The sequence below is a fragment of the Taeniopygia guttata genome, chromosome 4 (genome assembly GCF_048771995.1).
Source record: "Taeniopygia guttata chromosome 4, bTaeGut7.mat, whole genome shotgun sequence".
Taxonomy (NCBI): domain Eukaryota; kingdom Metazoa; phylum Chordata; class Aves; order Passeriformes; family Estrildidae; genus Taeniopygia; species Taeniopygia guttata.
In genome coordinates this window covers 51,853,003-51,870,446 of record NC_133028.1, presented here as the reverse complement: position 1 = coordinate 51,870,446, position 17,444 = coordinate 51,853,003, and the positions used below count along the sequence as shown (strand labels likewise).

The following is a 17,444-nucleotide window of genomic DNA, read 5'->3' as shown; positions in this document are numbered from 1 at the left end:
AATTATTCTATAAAGTTTCTCTAGTGGAAAAGTGGACATGCTTCTACTTTTCAGCCACAGAACTCTTGGAGGAATGTATTGCGGGAACTATAAGGGAATATATAAGAAGATAAGAGAGTGTTTGTCACTCCCTCATGTTGCAGTCCTTAGGGAGGGGATGGGGAAAACATTCAAAGGTTTTGCCTGACAGTCCTGTCTTGTGCTAGCAAGCTGGGGCCAAAATAACACTGTAGGTGTTCTCCCAATATCTGTGCAGTGGGAAAACTCTGTAAACGAGGTGTTATTTTGAGGTTTTGCAGAGATAAGAGATTTTGTTTGAATATGCAACCTGCATCAGAAGAACAGTGATTTATTTAAACAATAATTGAATACCTATACTGATAGTTGCCACTGTTTGCTAAGTATTTTTCAACTCTCAAGACATTGTTCTGTCTTCTCAGAAGTATTAAGTTTGTAAGTTTATACTTTGGCAGAAAAATAAATTAACAGTAATCAAATGCAGAAACTTTTGAGAAAAGTATTTTTTGCACATTGAATTGAAGAAATTATATCAGCATTGGGAAAAAAAGCATGAGTTTGACATAATAACATTGTAAATGTCAATTAATCATAAATTGAAAAGAAAAATTGTCTCTAAGAGTTTTAACCAGTCAAGAAAAAAGAAGCAGAGAGACAGGAAAGAGCTAGAAAGTATTTATAGCAGTATTCCTAAATCTTAGTTTATCAGCTTCACTTTTGTAGGTTATGTTCTTCACAGTTCACTCATAAAATATTCCTCTTTCTATACTGTAAACTTTTAATCTGGCAATGTTCTTTAGGAAGATATTGATGCAGAGGCAGAGAACAGTTTGCCTTAAGGAACTTTGTAACACACATGCAATCATGGAATGGCTTGGCTTGGAAGGGGCCTTAAGAACCATTTCATTCCAATGACTTGCCATGGGCAGGGACACCTCCACTAAACCAGATTTCTCAGAATGTCATCCAACCTGACCTTGAACACCTCCAGAGATGGGAAACCGACAGCTCTGGGAACCTATGGCAGTGCTTTACCACCTTCATAGTCAAGAGTTTTTTCCTAATACCTAATCCAAATCATCCGTTTTTGCTTTTGAACTCATTACTCCTTCTCCTATTCTTATAGTTCCTGGGGCAGAGTCCCTCTTTGGCTCCTCTGTAGCCCCCCTTAAGGTACTTGAACGTTATGAGGTCTTCACACAAACTTCTCTTCTGCAGGTTGAACCCCAACCTTCTCAGCCTGTCAAATATTCTCAAATTATTCACTGCAAGGACATTCTATTTGTTGTTTTTTACTCCACCTCCCTGGAAGGGGATGCACAGTTCCTCATGCTTATCAGAACCAGCAGGGAGTAGCAGTGACTTACAAGGAGAGCTGGTGAATTATACAGACAGGCTTATTAAAAAAAAATATATATATATATGTGTGTGTGTAGTTGCTATTTAATAAAGACTTTTATCTACACAGAAATATAAAGTTCTGTCGTACAGGATTTGCACATAATTTTTAAACTTTGGCATGATTTGAAGGCACTATGCAGGGAAAATTCATTTCTTTGCAAGAGGTTGTTTCACTCAAAGACAGCCCATAGAAGCCTTTTGGAAATCTCTAAAGCAAACTGTAGTCAAAAGGGAATTGAATGAAGAGATAGAAAGCAGGTTATAAAGTACATGGATAGAATATATTGCCATGTCAGCCTTCACAAGTGATCACAATCTGACTTCCTTTCTATTTTTTAAGAAGCTACAGTAACAGCAGATACTCTGAAGGATTAGTTCTAGCTTCATACTTATTTATTTTTTGTATTCTTTGCTTTTTTTCCCTCCTTCTTTCCATTCAAAAAAAAGGAAAAAAGAAACTCAAAGGAAGCATCTTGTGTCAACTCTCAGTAAGGTTCAAAACCAAAGTCTTGTAGGATTTAAAAACTGCAAATGTTGCTGTCTTTCTCCTAACACAGATTCAGCTGCTCAAGACTATATGTATTTATTTTGTTTATTTAAAGGAGAACTTCTAATAACTCACAATGTGACAAAAAAGTTGCTAATGTGAATGACATTTGAACAAACCTTTAAAATAGTGATAGACATTAATAGTGCCAAAATATTTCATATCAAACAACAAAATTTGAAAAACTGAAACCACCTATATTTTAATTTGAAATGGAAATATCTTCAGAAAAGAAAAAAGTATACAAGTGTATTTTTTTATTTTTTTCAGTTCATTGATACTAAAAAAAATGGAGACAATTTGTTGTCTTATTTTTATGTTGTAAAGTTTCAGAAAATTGCAAATAAGGTGGGAAAGACCCCAGTCATTTGTGCCATTTACAAATGTTCTATTTCTCATAAGATTTATGTCCACTTCTTAGGCTGCAGAAATTCTTATAAATGAGATTTTGTATGTAATTAAACATTTGGGCTTGAATTTACTTCTCATGAGTTTGAACTACTTCTATATTCTCCCAGGTTAGATCATCCAGTTGAAATTGCTCAGGTAACTGGTCCTTCTTAGTTCCCAAATGATAATATGAAAGAGCTGGGATGATTATTTTTTAAATTAATTTTTATTTGGAAGTACAACAAATCACATATAAGATTAATGAGAGGAAATCCTATTGTTGTGAAAGTAAAAGGAAGGACTGTTACTCAATCATCCTGCTAAATTATTGTTTTCCTCTGTCTGGATCTTAACCATGTTAATAGAGATCAACACATGCATGGGAATGCAAACGCTTTGCACAAGTCTTTGTGTTACACAGAGCCAGGGCACATCAGAGTCCCGCTGAAGCTGCACACCTCCCTCATGTACAGTGCATTACCACAGTTAATAGTTGCTGTCATGTTAGCCAGTGATGTGGAAGAAAGAATCACTGTGGTAAATTGTAAAGCTGTTCTTGGTAAGAATTTGAACGGTGTTATTTGTTATACAATGGCTTTTCTCATCATCTGTACAAATAAGGTGGTCTTTTGTGTAAATCAGCCAGTGAATATTTATGACAGGCACATTCACCTTTACCACCACAGCTGAATCAGTTGGTATTTATCAGCCAGATACTCTGAGGAGAATGTTCTCAGATCTGAAATGCCATCTGAGGGAGGATGAGCTAATGACTGTAAGCCAGGCTTGAGATAACCAAAGTGCACAGCGTGTGATTTAGGTGGAACACAATGATACAGGTGGATGGATTAATTTATTACCATTAGTGAATAGTGCCATCTTTCTCATCTCCTGATAATAGTGTGATCTGAAAAAAAAAATTATGAACTTTGCATCTACTTGTAAATATTTCTTTTTAATAAAGTTGTAAGAGGTACTTAGCTTATGAGTTATTTAATATTTGCCGTTCATTTTATTCATGTTATAAAATCTTCACTGCATATGTATCCTGGTAGATGAGATTCCTGAAAGCCAGCATATTTTGTTCTAGGATGCCCTAATTATTAGGTTTTCTCCAAAATGGATTACGGAACTTGTTCCTTCTGTATAAAACAGAGATGGTAAAGGAAAGTTATGGGAGGTCAGAGAGAACAAAAAAATGATCTGACGTCTGGTCCCATGATTAAACAAAACCTTGTGAAAGAATCATAGAATGCTCTGAGTTAGAAGGGACTCACAGGCTCATTCAAGTCCCCCTCCTGGCCCTGCTCTGAACAACCCCACAAGTCACAGCATGTGCCTGAACTTTTCCATTAAATGGTTCTTATGGTTTATGTTAGGTGAGGTCTGAGTCTTCCTGCCAGGCTGCTCATTTAAGAAGATTTAGACCTATAGTCTGTGAAGGGCACTTTTCCTGAGCATGCTCTGTATTTAAGATACCCACATGTTTCTTGCGCTTTCTTCAGTATCATAAAGACTGTTCAGTGAGAAGAAGGTGTGTGAGTTCATGCTTCATTTCCTAAGTTCTTTCTTAGGTCAGAATGCACAATAGCTGACACAGTAATGACAAGTTTGGTGAAGCTGTCACCTGAATTCAGATCTGAGCTGGAGCAGTGTTACACTGAGTACCTGCAATTGAATATATCAACCAGGTCTGCAGAGCTTCAGCAGCTCTGGGCCTTGAGCTCTCCTCTGCAGGCTGCTCTGCATGTGTGTCTCAGCTGTGACTGTAGCCAGACTGGTGTGCCCAGTGTGGGACCAGCTGTGCACCACCAGTGCAGGCCATAAGACCTCCCTGTAGACCTCTGCCTTGTGGCATGGTTATATATGCTCAGAAAGGACATTTCCAACAGAGGCCTTGATAAATTTTACTTGCTTTGTTTATTAGCATTTCCGAGCCAATTTCATGGTCTCTTCAGTTGAGAACAGTTTTGGTTGTAAGGACAATGTTTGGGAATGTTTCTTATAAATTTCCAGCCTGGTTTAAACCTATAGGTGATGGTGAATACAGAGGGGTACTCTGTTCTTGTGCACATGTGTGTAGTCTGGAAGTGATGGCTGTCCAGTAAAAAATAGGAAATGCAATACTAAACAATAATGGTATTAAGCTGGTAGCTGGTAGAGGAGATAGCAACTTTGGCCTTAGCATTATCTGTCTCTACATGCTAATTTTGGCTTTGATCACTAAGGAGAATAATTAATACTGGTAATAATGGGGAAACTCTTCTGAATTTCTAGCAATGACTGTGACTCATCTGATTTAAATAGAAAGTAGAAATGTGACTTCTTCCTGGGCAACAGGTTGGTTGGCTAGCAAATTCAGGGCAAGAAACACCTGTGTTCCAGACATGAACAGTCTTGTGTCTCCTTAGCAAAGCCATCTGTGCCACAGGTTGCTTGCCAGATTTTTCTGCAGAAGGAGTTTATCTATTAGAATGATGATTCCACAGTTGGGTGTGGATATGTGCCACTTGCAGACAATCCACGCAGGAAGGATAATGCTGCCCATTCACTGGCAGCATCTGTTCTTTGGCATACGCTATGAATATGATCGCTGCTAGTGACTCGCTGCTGAAATATTGGAAGGACCATCATGCTTTAAATAGCATTTAAATTGCAGGGTGTTTTAATGTGCTTTCTGCTGTTTCACAGTAGCAGGTGAGTACCTCCATTCTGCTGAGGGTAAGCCAAGGTATAACCAGATTTTGTATTTATCTCCTGCCCACGTCTCTGTGTTGTACCAGTGCCAAAGACAGAAATAATAAAGAAGTGGGAATCCTGGTTTGGTACATTTTCCATTAGAATTGTGGTGTTTTCCTAATAGCATATCACACAGATGCAATAGAGTTGGCACAGTCACCTAATAATGTAGAGAAAAATACTGGATCTCTTTTGTCCCATCATTTAGTGAAGAATCAACATAATTGTTTCATTTTTTATATGCAGATCTTCATGGCAAAGAAAATTATTTGATCCATTAATCTGGCTTCTGTGTCAATATGGGTTATGCAGAATATCAGTCAATAACTCTAGTGTGTTTATAAATTCAGGTCAAGTGAAATTATGTTCTTGTTTTGACTATGAAACTTTGTTTAGAGGTTCCTGCTTACCATGTTCTGGTGTCAGAAAATATAGTGATTTATGAGACTGAATTTAAGTCTTTAAAAAGGCTTTCGCAGCATGAGTAAATTTTCTTCCTGATATTTTGACAGCATATTTAGATCCCATCTACATGTGTTCCTTTGGCTTCAGTGATTTTGACTTCAACTAGTCAGCTTTACCCATTATTTGATTAAATTAGTCTGGATCCTGAGTAATCCTCAGAGTGTGTGAGCCTCAGGAACTTTAGAATGAAGGGGTTAAAGTAGAAACAAGTTATTTTATCATTTGCATAAAACTAGACATATATGTAGCACTTCAAATAATCTTGTTGGTATTTAAAGTGCCAAAAATTTCTAACACCTCTGATTAGATTGAATCTAATTTTCCTGATTTAGATATTAAATAGAATCTGTAATTAGTATCTGATTCTCTTATGGAACTTTATTTTTAGGTCATGCATGTATTTTATTCACAGTTAAACTATCCTACAAGTGTTTAGTAATACTGATATTTTAGCAGTGTCTAGAGAGTGAGGTCTTGGTGATGAATCTCTAAAATAGCCTAAATACCTAAAATACCATTTCTTTCCAGTTCATGGTATTTTGGAGCTTTAGAGAGAAGACCTAGCTTGCTGACTGTGATGGACTTCCAAGACTAACCCTGTTGAATTACTCTCGTGTGCTGTTTGATTAGAAGTTATTGCATGGCTATTTCTTCATCATTTGAAGCATCTCAGTAAATTGGTGCTGGAGGAGGACAGCTGTCTTTAATATTCCCTAGTTAGTTGATCTCTGCTGGTGATGCAAGCAGACCATTTTTTCTCCTGTGCAGAGTGAACCCTGTTTTCCTATTATTGCTGTTTGAGGCACCCCACCATAAAATGAGCATGGAGCAGGGAAAATCAGTAGGTCAGGACAAACAATCTGAGTAGCCAAGCTGTTGTGAAAGTCTAATCGGAAGATGTCTTATGCAGACACATGATAAGCCTGTAGCTTCAGGTCTGACTGTTCCCCTGGAAAATGAGTGAAGGAGACAAGCAAAGAAGGGACTTTGAGGAATTCTGAGGAATTCCCTCAGAGACTGGATCTAAGACTATGCATCTAGGAGTGACCAGGTTAAATATTCTAATGGGAGAAATATTTTTCTGGTGATTTTTACCCCAACTGTCCTCCTAAACCTGAGGAACCTTTATTTTTTTAAAGAAATGTTTATTTAGAAATGGTTTATGCGGGGTTGCTGATTTCTTTTTCTCTTTTCCCTTTCCTGTAGTGTGTTTTTCAGCTAGTCTCTGTTGTGTTGATTCTAGGGCTGTTTCTTTCTCCCCTAATCAAGAGCAGAAGGGTGTGTGGGAGGCTTGCATGTTGGTAGGGAAGGAAGGATGTCCTGCTGAGTGTCCTCTGGAGCAGCAGGTCAGAGCAACTGCTGGAGGGAAGAATCACCTTAGGCAACTGTTGTCTTAGCTCTGAAAACAGATTGAGAATCTGCAGTGGTGACTAGAGGTCAAACACTGAGGATTCAGTGAGGCTGAAGGGATTTTCTTGAGGTCCAGAAGGCCCTGATGTGACTTGTGAAGTCATTGAATGATTTTAATTTTTAAGCATAAACTTTGGAGTTTTAGTTAAAACCATAAAAAGAGCAAAGGAAAGGAAAAGTCAAGCATGTTTGTGGAATTCAGTACTGGAAAAAGCCCTTCCAAAGGCTTGGGCCAGCTAGAGACAGCATACCAAAGTGAAGAGTACCCAGAAGTTTCAGTTTGGTAGACTATAAATATATTACAAGCCAGGTAGTAAACTCAGTCAACATTTTGCTGATCAAGTCTTCCTTTCTAAGTCATTCTTAAAGAAGGGTTTATCCAGAGTGATCCAGAAAGCTCTACAGGAGCAGTGTGCTGGAGAAAATTTACTAAACTTAGCCAGTGCTATCAGATGAGACTAGGCAGTATCATTGCAACAACTGTATGGATTTTGTGTTGTTTTTGAAGAAAATAAATAGTTGTGAAATTTAGAGCAACATCAAGACTTTTTTATGAGTGAACTGCCCAAGCTTTGCTTGGATATGTCAAGCTACATAGCATCTATAACATAGTTTTGAGTTTCACAAAAGAAAACAATTTGCTTCCTGCCTTTCTCATCCTCAGTTGTCCTCCAAAAACTGAAGGAAGAATTGTGTGTGATGATCACCATAGTGTCATTGCCATATATGGATTTTAGTGTGGAAGTCCTTTAAGAAAGATTAGGACCAAGTGTGATGGTTGAATGGCCAAATTAGGAAAAATCCTAAAAGTGTTTGTAGGTTTGTTTTCTAATGGTTGTTTTGGACAGTAGCTGTTTTGTGGCCATTCTTTCTCCTGTTTTAGTACTTAACAAAATGCAGTGAGCTCAGCTCAGGAAGAGGTTTAATGAATATTAAGGCAAAGCCTGTAGGGATCTACCTGACATAAAGTTTCTGTGAGATAAAATGGAACTGTTACTTGTGTCTTTTTTTTCCACTTACCAATTAACATCTTGTTTGCCTTCTGTTTTTTCTAGATATCCGTGGAATACAAGAATTTTTAGACAAAGTATCTCAACAGGGAATGGATGTAGCATTACAGAAAGTAGAAAACAACATCAATAAAATGATCACGGGGCTCTTTGCCACTATGAGAATAGAAGAACTGAACCGCTACAGGGATACCCTGAGACGGGCCATTCTCATAATGAACCCTTCCACAGCCAAATCATTCCTGACAGAGGTATGTATTTTAATGACAGGGTATCTTCTTGTTTGGCTGACCAAGACCACAGTGGTGTGTCAAAAAACTTAGTTTGACTTCATAATGGTAATTAAAAAAAAACCCCAGGTAAGCCTCTCCAAGTAAAAGTTTAAATATTCTCTATTCAAAGATTAGCATGTAAGGGTGTTTATTCATGTTCCTAAATGTGCATGTACACTTAAAAAAGAACAAGTAATACCACATCCCGCATGAGCAAAAGCACTTAGGAAATATGCAGAAGAATTACCCCTCAAGCTTCTGTTTGAAGCTCAAAGGTATTGTATTTTCATTGTGACCCCCACTATTGAAATATTTACAGCTGAAACTTTTATTATTTGGAGAAATATATGTAATGTGTATTTGTGAATAAAATATGTTTATCTAATCAAAATTCTATTTCAACATAAAACAATGTTGATAATCTCTTTTGTGCCACTGAGTAGTAGTAGAGAAGTAGTGGAATATATGGAAGATTTGATTTGCATGAAGAATTTGAGATGATAGTCTAAAGTCATGGTTTCAAGTTATATGGATCAGATTTTCAAAAGATTCTTAGGGATTTAGAGAAAAATACCTACATATTGCATTTGACTATAAGTTATACAATCTTTTTTCATGAATGGAATGGTTCTTTTTACATGGCACTGTGCTGTTTCACATGTGGTTTTGCATGCATATATATTCTTCATCATCAACCAAAGCTTTAAAATCTCTGTTTTGTTCCATAGAAATACAGTTTCTCGCTTCAATAATTTATCTTTGGATCTGTTTCTAACTTGCATTACTTTTCTTCTATACTTTGCTCTTACCTTGGTCTTGAGAAATTCAACCTTAAAATCTACTTCTGCATAAAAAGTAGTGTATCCAGTCTCAAGTGATTGCCTTTTAGGAACATTAGCAAGAAGTTGGTTTTCTTGCTTTCTTTTTCAAACTTTTGTTTGCCCTTGGTTTGTTTTGGCTGGGTGTTTCACTGTCCTTGTTACACACTCAAAGCTTGCTAATTCTGAGTAATGAGGATCTGCTGCTCTGTCTAAATGTATGTAGTGCTTCATAAGATTTAAACAATTTTTGGGCATATTTAGGTTGTTCTGCAGTGTTTTCATCACCCACTTTTTGGTAAGAGGCATTATGAGATATTTCACATTGCAGCTTGAAAGGAGTATGGTTGGGGGCTCAAACTACTGCAACTCAGCAAAACAAAACTCCTGCATTGTTCTTACAGAGAAACATTCATTTAAAAAACAACATATGTTTTATCATTTATTTTTACACACTTGGGCATAGTAATAAAGTCATTGTCAACTTTTGAAGGTGTTGCCCAGTAAACAATTTACTTTAGAGGTCTTGCTTTGGCACTGGGCACTCAAGACTCCAAAAATCAAAAGACCAGTAAAAAAATCAACTAAACCAAATCCTAAATCCCCCTCCCTCCAAAACAAATCCTATACAAAACATAAAAAAATTCCTGAAAAACAAGAGGCTCACAAAGTTTCGTCTTTTCTGGAGTCTGTAAGTTTACCAGGGAAGGTCACTATCTTCTTCTGCAACTGTGGTTCAAAGAGAGACTCTCACATCAGCACCATATTCCAGTTTTCCCAAGATTGCAGCATTTATTTGGAGTATAATACGTGACTGGTAAATTCACAGCAAGAGCCTCTTAATAGGAAGAGTTTCTCAAATAAAAGTGTGATTACTGCCATAGCTTATTTGTGTTAGTGACAGGAAATGAACTAAACAAGTGAGCTCCAACACAAAGTCTTTGCACAAGAAGTTTACAGGGGTTGATTTTCCAAAGCATATTAAAAAATCTTATTCTGAGTCAACCAGCAGCTGTACTATAGGGGCAAAGATATTATAAAGCTCTATGGACATCCAATGGGCAAAGATATTCCTAAGCAATTTAATGATTATGCTGATACCAAAACCTGTGCCTTATGGCCTCTCAGTTTAGCTGCAAAATTCAGCATAACCTGGTGGATTTAGCATGTAAACCTTATGATTATAATAAAATAACACTGCATATGCAAAAAAAAAAAAAAAAAAAGCCCTTGGGCTTTTTCTGCCCACTAGAAGCTTTTGGCTGCCTTGCTGGATTCAGCTGTCTGCTTCTCTCCCCAAACCTCACATAATCTCTGCTGCTTGGTCCCTTCTTAGATGACTGCTCTGGCTGAACCCCGTCATTGTTTAGCTGAGAAGAGGGTTCATTCACTCTGCAACAGCTGTAGTAAGCGTGGTCTTGATTACTATGCAAGTAACAACTATTCCAGAGTAAATAGTCAGATACTGGCCTGTAAATAAGCAGTCTGTAAACTGGAGTTTGCTTGTGTAGAATTTATCTTTGTTCAGACTCTTTGAAATTCTGTGTTTGAAATCTTTTTCTCTTTTTTTTCATAGCGGTATTACTTTTCTATGTTAGGCGCTTCTTTCTCTCCACCTTTTCTATCGCTAGAACTTGCAGAGATGAGATCTGTGCTTATACACTTAATAAAATGGAGATTAAGAAGTAAATACACTTCTCTGGCTGTGGAAATAAAAATCTACCTTCTCTTTAAATGCTATATAATAATTTTCCCTCCATACAGCACAGAAAGGCAGGAAGCTCTGGGAGCAAGTATCACAGCATTTTTCTTTTCTGGCTAAAGGATTAATGTGAAATGAGAGGGAGGGACCAGCTGAATTCCCAAATATCTTTTGTTGCTTTAAGCTGGAGATGGAGGAGCAGAGGGGAAAAAAGTTCTGAAAGAGTGAAATTCACTGGGGCTATGGAGTGCAGAGGTACGGAGCTAGCAGAGACTGGCACCTCTGCACAGATGAGTTTCTGGCAGCAGGACAATACTTTGCCAAGGATATGCTGGTGACTTGTCCAGTTTTTAGGTTTTTTTGGGGTGGTTTTTTGTTGTTGTTGTTGTTGCTGCTGTTGTTGTTTTGTTTTGTTTTTTCTGGTGCAATTCTCTACTCTCACATAGCTGCCCAGGTCTCACAGGTGAAGCAAAATTTTCCCACTGAAACTATCGTGATCAGTAAATATCCTACTGTCTTGCACTAAATTTGCTATGCTATCTGATAGCACTGGTGATGGATATAAACTGTGTGTCAGTTTTTTGCTTTGTTTTGGGATGGGGACATTTTTTGCTCACGTTCTTTCAGATAGGAAAAGCTATATAAGGGAAAAACAAGGTGTTTTTAAATTAGATGTCTTTGCTAGCTCAGCATCACAACAAAAATCAAGGAATTCAAAAGTCAAATGTGAGGAGTCTGGGTAGGAGCAGGATCAAGCCAGGAAAGTCAGGTGGAAACAGAGGTTCGGAGGATAACAAAGCAAGTTTGAGAAGCAAGACTTTGGGAAGCAATACTTTAGGACACAAGCCAGATGTCTTCCACTGAGCCAAAATGCTGTCAGTACATCTTTGCTTTTAGGGTTTTTTTCTGTTTAGCTAAGGAAGCTACCTTATCACTTGAGTGCAGAAATGTGAATGTGTTCTGTGCCATGACTCCAGGAGCTAATAACAGGACTACAAAGAAGGGACAATGCAGCTAATTCATTCATTTACTTATAGAGAAAAACTTCACACATTGAAAATCCAGTAAGCCATGTGTGAAAGAGCCCTAGCATCAGCCAGGGATTTTGATGGAGTTTTGACAGGCAAGTTCTGGAAGGCCTTGGTGTAGGTGCTGAAGAAACTGCTGCCTCCAGTCTCCCCTCAAAGGAGGGATTACCAGCCCAGCAACCTCAGCAGATGTGACTGTGTATCTTCGTGCCCCTTGCAAGGTCCTTTCTTGCACTTCTGTTGCAGAGGTTAGTGGTCTCTTACAAAGAGAGTTGAGAACATTTTTTGGCTGTGCCAGCAAGATTCAGCAGTTTATCTAGCAAAATTTTCAGAGCATTGGCAATGTGTATAAGCCAGCAAAGCTCTTTGAGGCTTGACAACCTCAGGCCATCAATGCAGTGAGCATTGACACTTCCCAGGTTGGAGTCTTCAACTCACTCTACACTGCATGGTTTGTGTAAATGAAAATGTTTGCTATTTATTATTGCCAAGGTTTCCCTCTGCAACACACTTGAAGTCACCGAACCCCATTATATCCAGACTTCAAGAATGCTGGAGATACTGGAAATGTTTACTGTTAAACATCTATTAAAAGTTAAACTCCTCTGCATGATAGAACTGGGTTATAATTATTGAAAAAGTGTACTCAACAAAACTAGCTGCTACCAGATCTGGGAGTTGCAGCAAATAAGTCCTGTATGTTGGCCTGTGTGTACACTAACTTCTAGAGGTACTGGTTTATGTTTTTATATTTATTTTCAAAGAAAATTAAAATCATGTAGCTTTCAACATTAGTATAATCTACTGCTCATGATTTTGAAAATAAATTTCCTTTTTTGTATCCCAGCCTAATGTGGGACAGTATTAAAATAAGATTACCTTGGATGAAAAGAAGCTACACTGCTACTTTCATGAATAAAATAACTCTATAAATAAAATGGTAAAATATACATGGAAAATAGAATTAAGCCTATAAATTAAGTACTGAGGAGTTTTTGCCATGTTGTGGGCAAATGGAAAAAAAAAGGAAAGAGTGTTTAAGGAGCAAATGTCATTTAAATTGCCTCATGTAATTGAACTTTTGACATGCTTTTACTCATCATTACTGTGAATAGAATGAGAACTAACATTTATTCTGTGAAACAAGATTATTCCTGATAGCAAATGCCCTGATTTTTATTATATTGGATTGTTGTCTCTCTGTTGAAAATAACAGTAAATTTTAAATGTAATTATTTGAAAAAATACAGGGTTTTTTCATGTAGTGACATAGTTGTTGTTTTGCCAGATATTATATCTGATCATAAAGCAAATGATGAATTTTAGATCTACAGACAGGGATTTACTTTAGTGTTACAGAGTGCTCTAACCAGGCTTATTTATTTAATCAACTTATTTAGTGAGAACCAGGAAAATTTATTCAACTTTTCCAAAAGGTTGATTCAGCCTTTGTGTGTCCAAAGATCATGGCAACTTAATATTTCCTTTTTCTTTTTTTTTTTTTTTAATCTTACTTTATGATGGTTTTCTCTCTCTCTTTTTTTTTTTTTTTTTTTTTTTTTACATGTATCCTAAGGAAGACTAGGACAAAAATTAGCTGTTTCCTTTTTCTGTTCCTTTTTTTATTAATAAGGAAAGTGATTTTGTCTGAGTCAAAAGCATGATATACAGTAGAAGACTCCAGACAAGTATCAAGTCCACATAATTCACATAATCTGCTGAGTTTGTGGGGACTCACAGGGATCATCAAGTCCAACTTCTGGTCCTGCATGGGACGCACCAAGTCAGACACGTACCCAAGTACGTTGTCTAAATGCTTCTTCATCTTTGTTGGGCTGGTGCTGTGATCACTTCCCTGGGGATCCCGTTTCAGTGCCCAAACGTCTTCTGGGTGAAGAATCTTTTCCTGATATCCAACATAAACCTCCCCTGATTCAACTTCAGGCCATTCCCTTGGGTTCTACCATTGCTGACCGCAGATAAGAGATCAGTGCCTGCCCCTCCTCTTCCCCTCATGAAGAAGCTGTAGTTTCAGTGAGGTCTCCCCTCAGTCCCCTCCAGACTGAACAGGACAAGTCACCTCACTCTCTCCCCCTATGGCTTCTTCTCAAGGCCCTTCATGATCTTCTAGCCCTCCTTTGGATGCTCTCTAATAGCTGAACATGTTCTTTGCCCGGCTGTCGATGCTGTGCCTGATATCCTCCAGGACACAGGTGGTCCTCCTGGCTGCCAGGGCACTGCTGACCCATGTTCAACTTGCCATGGACCAGGACCCCCAGGTCCCTTTCCATGGCACTGCCTTCCAGCCTCTCATTCCCCAGTCTGTCCGTAGATCCAGGGTTGCCCCGTCCCAGATACAGAATCCGACACTTTGCCTTAGTGAAGTTCACATGGCCGATGATTGCCCAGTCCTCTGATTTATCAAGGTCTCTCTGCAGGGCCTCCCTGCCTTTGAGGGAGCCAACAGCTCCTGCCAGGTTTGCTTTGTCTGCAAACTTACTTAGCATCCCTTCCAGTGCTGCATCCAAGTCATTCATGAAAATGTTGAAGGGTCCATGGCCTGAGATGGAGTCCTGAGTAACCCCCTGGTGACAGGTCACCAGTCTGATGTCACCCCATGCACTGTGACCCTTTGTGCCTGACCTGTGGGCCAGTTGCTCACCCAACACATTATGTGTTTATCCAGCTGAGTGCTGGACATTTTGTGCAGAAAGATACTGTGAGAAACAGTACTGAAAGCTTTACTGAAATTCAAAAATGTTGGTTTGCCTTGGTGTGTGTGCCAGAGGCTGCCAGTCCCAAGTATGTTCAGGAACAGGCATCAGATTTGGATTTAAAGAATCTGGAGCAGGATTTTCTTCTGCTGCTGTATGTGTGTCTGCATAACTGTGTACAGTATATATGAGCTAAAAAGTAACATTCCTTTGTGTACATACAAACATTTTCTGCAACAATAAAAGCGTATTCATCTGCCACCTAAAACCCACACAGTGTTTTATGTTTTCAAATTAACTCTAGTACCCAAGCAGTTTCTTCTTGTCAAAGTAAAACAGAGTTTGAATGAGCAAGGATTTGCTCAGTTCAGTTTGGCAATTGAACTGATCCAGTGATGGAATGGAAAAATACCCAGGTTTCATGGGAAACCTGCGGGATTTCCAATTAGCCTGAGGAGTGACTTGATGGTTTGTCACATGTATAAGTACATCAAAATTTTAAATGCCCTGCTGAATGTGGTAACTGGTTGGTATTTTCTTGTAAAGTAATGAAAAGAGTAATTCTTTATCACATTTATTGATTTATGATGCATTAGATATGCAACATAGTTTACTTCAGAGATTTTCAGTATTGTCTTTGTTGAAGTTTGTTCATGATTGCTAGGAATTTTTAACAATCCTATTTACACAAAACACAAGTCTGAAATCTCTAAAGGCAAGAGTTGTTTAGGCAGTTTTCTTATAGAAGGCAGTGACGAAAGTGAAGAATCGGCAGCAGATGTGAACCTACAGCTATTTTCATCTCCTTTTTCTGTAACTTTATCATGAGTGTGTATGTTGATTGGATTTTATCTAGGACTGATGGTCTTCAGAGGCCAAAATCAGATTTTTCAGTCAGTGACTGTTTGCTCCTTTTTTATTTTCTTGTAAACAAGCTGAGTGCTCTCATCTTTGAGGTTATCTTTCTCACCTCAGTGTTTGAGCTTTTAGACCTGCACTCTCCTGGAGAGCATATTTGCCTTTTTTGAGTCCATTCTCTACACCATTGCTCACAGTCAAATCCTATTCAGTGTACTCCACTGTTATTTGTTGTTGTTAATTACAGTGTTTTAAAATGTATATTTTTTCCCCTTCTTTCTCCAGCATTAAGCACAGAATTCATAGCTGGAAATCGAAATACAGGCTTAAAGGGTTTTTTTTTTATTTCATGTGATCTTAGAAATCTTAGTAAAGGGATGTTCAGAAAATGTGTTCAGAATGTTGAACCACTTAAACAACCCTTTAAGTTGCCTCCCTGACTTTTTTTTTAACCTGAAAGAAGGGGTCTTGGAGGATTTTAGATTTTACATTTCAGTGAAAAATCTGAGAAAATTCTTGGTTTATGGTGTAGTCCAATTCCTTGCCTTTTTATGCTCTTGTATCCTTGAATATAGGGCATCCAGCTGATGCCTGAATGACTGGATGAGAAAATGACTGGATTTTTTACTATGAATAGACTGACATTGGCTTAGATTTTATATGCACTTGCTTACCATAAGGTGAAACTTCAAGGATAAAACATTTTAGTTACAAAATAATGAAAAAGAAAATTCTCAGTGGTAAAAATAAGTCAGTTTCAAATGGATTTGTATCTTTTGCATCATTACTGAAACTCAAACCTGATGCAATCCTTTCTGTTTATGTGTTTTCTGGCATAGTAAAATTGAGTTTTGCAATGTAGCTTTGGGGTTCTTGGGACAGAATGCAGTGTTTGCTGTAGCAAAGGTCATTTATTTTGGTATCTAAAACGAAGCAAAACCAATTTGGGAAATCTATCCCAACACATAGGGCCTACTCTTAGAACAGGAGCTGGGGGCAGTCTGCAGGTCCCTTGCACTGATATGAAGTATAGAACTAAGGCTGGGCCTTTGTGTTACTGAAAGGTAAAGGCTCAGTATCGGTAGCCTGGAGCTCAGCTGGCACATTTGTGTTGGCCATGAAGGTTGTTTTTTTTTATTAAGGTTGCTGATAACAACAGCTGAGGAGAAGCAGTAGAAGAGATATTTATCCTCCAATCAGCCATGCCTTACAATATACCTTGTGAATTGTACCATGGTTCTCTAGGCTTTTGCACCCTCAGTGTGGTGCTGGTGGCATAAGGAGACAATGAACTGTGTGTGCAAGGCCAATATGTACCAGGGAACTTGTGTGGTTTACAGCATAAGAAAGTCACACCTCGTGACTGCATTTTAATTAGTTCAGTGTTTTCTTCATTCTGGCTGTATGGTGTTTAGTGCTGTGGCCTGTATTATACAGATGGATGTTCACATGGTGCTGGTTTCCATCCTGTGTCACACTGTAGCACAATTGTGAGATACATACCAGATCTACCTCTCTAGTGACAACAACAAAAGTTGTAGTGTATTATCTTTTCTATAAAAACAAAACTTTTTTTGTTGATAAAACATACCCACATTTGTTATAGAGGTGTATGCAGGACAATATAATTGATCTGTGTCTTGTCAGTACAAATATTTATGCTCTCAGAATTTGGGTTGTTATACAATAAATTTTTTTGTCTTGGAATAGAATAAGAAAGAAACCCCACACTGATGTAAGCTCTGACCAGTATTTTGTATTGAAAGCAATAGTTAAACTGCTAGTGTGTTTGAGAGAAGGGGAGCTTTAGTGATTAAGTACTGAGTAGAAGATGTATTATGTACTTTATGAGAATCTCATAATTTTTGCTGTTGTGCAAACAACTGTTTGGTTATGCTTTCCTATAATTGCTTTCTGTTTCTCTGTGTGGCTTTCAAAGACTCAGTAATTGACGTCCTCTTCTTTGGGGTCTTGCTGGGTATGCTGTTTCTGGAGTAAAACAAATAACTGAGGGGCTGACCTCCCATGATCTTCAAAGATGTAATAATTATTTTCTTCAATTTGTGTTGGCT

At 38.0% G+C, this 17,444-nt stretch overlaps 1 protein-coding gene across 6 annotated transcripts in view; it reads left to right on the top strand.

Moving 5' to 3' along the window:
* The window catches only part of GRID2 (glutamate ionotropic receptor delta type subunit 2), a 678,572-nt gene that overhangs the window by 401,580 nt on the left and 259,548 nt on the right, over nucleotides 1–17,444 (top strand). For all 6 annotated transcript variants that reach the window (XR_003960108.4, XM_030271715.4, XM_030271714.4 and 3 more), the window contains exon 4: nucleotides 8,026–8,231. Coding sequence is in view for 5 of the 6 variants with exons in the window: in XM_030271715.4 (XP_030127575.2) it covers nucleotides 8,026–8,231 (206 nt within the window). In the remaining variant the exon portion in view is untranslated. The remainder of the gene's footprint in view (nucleotides 1–8,025; nucleotides 8,232–17,444) is intronic.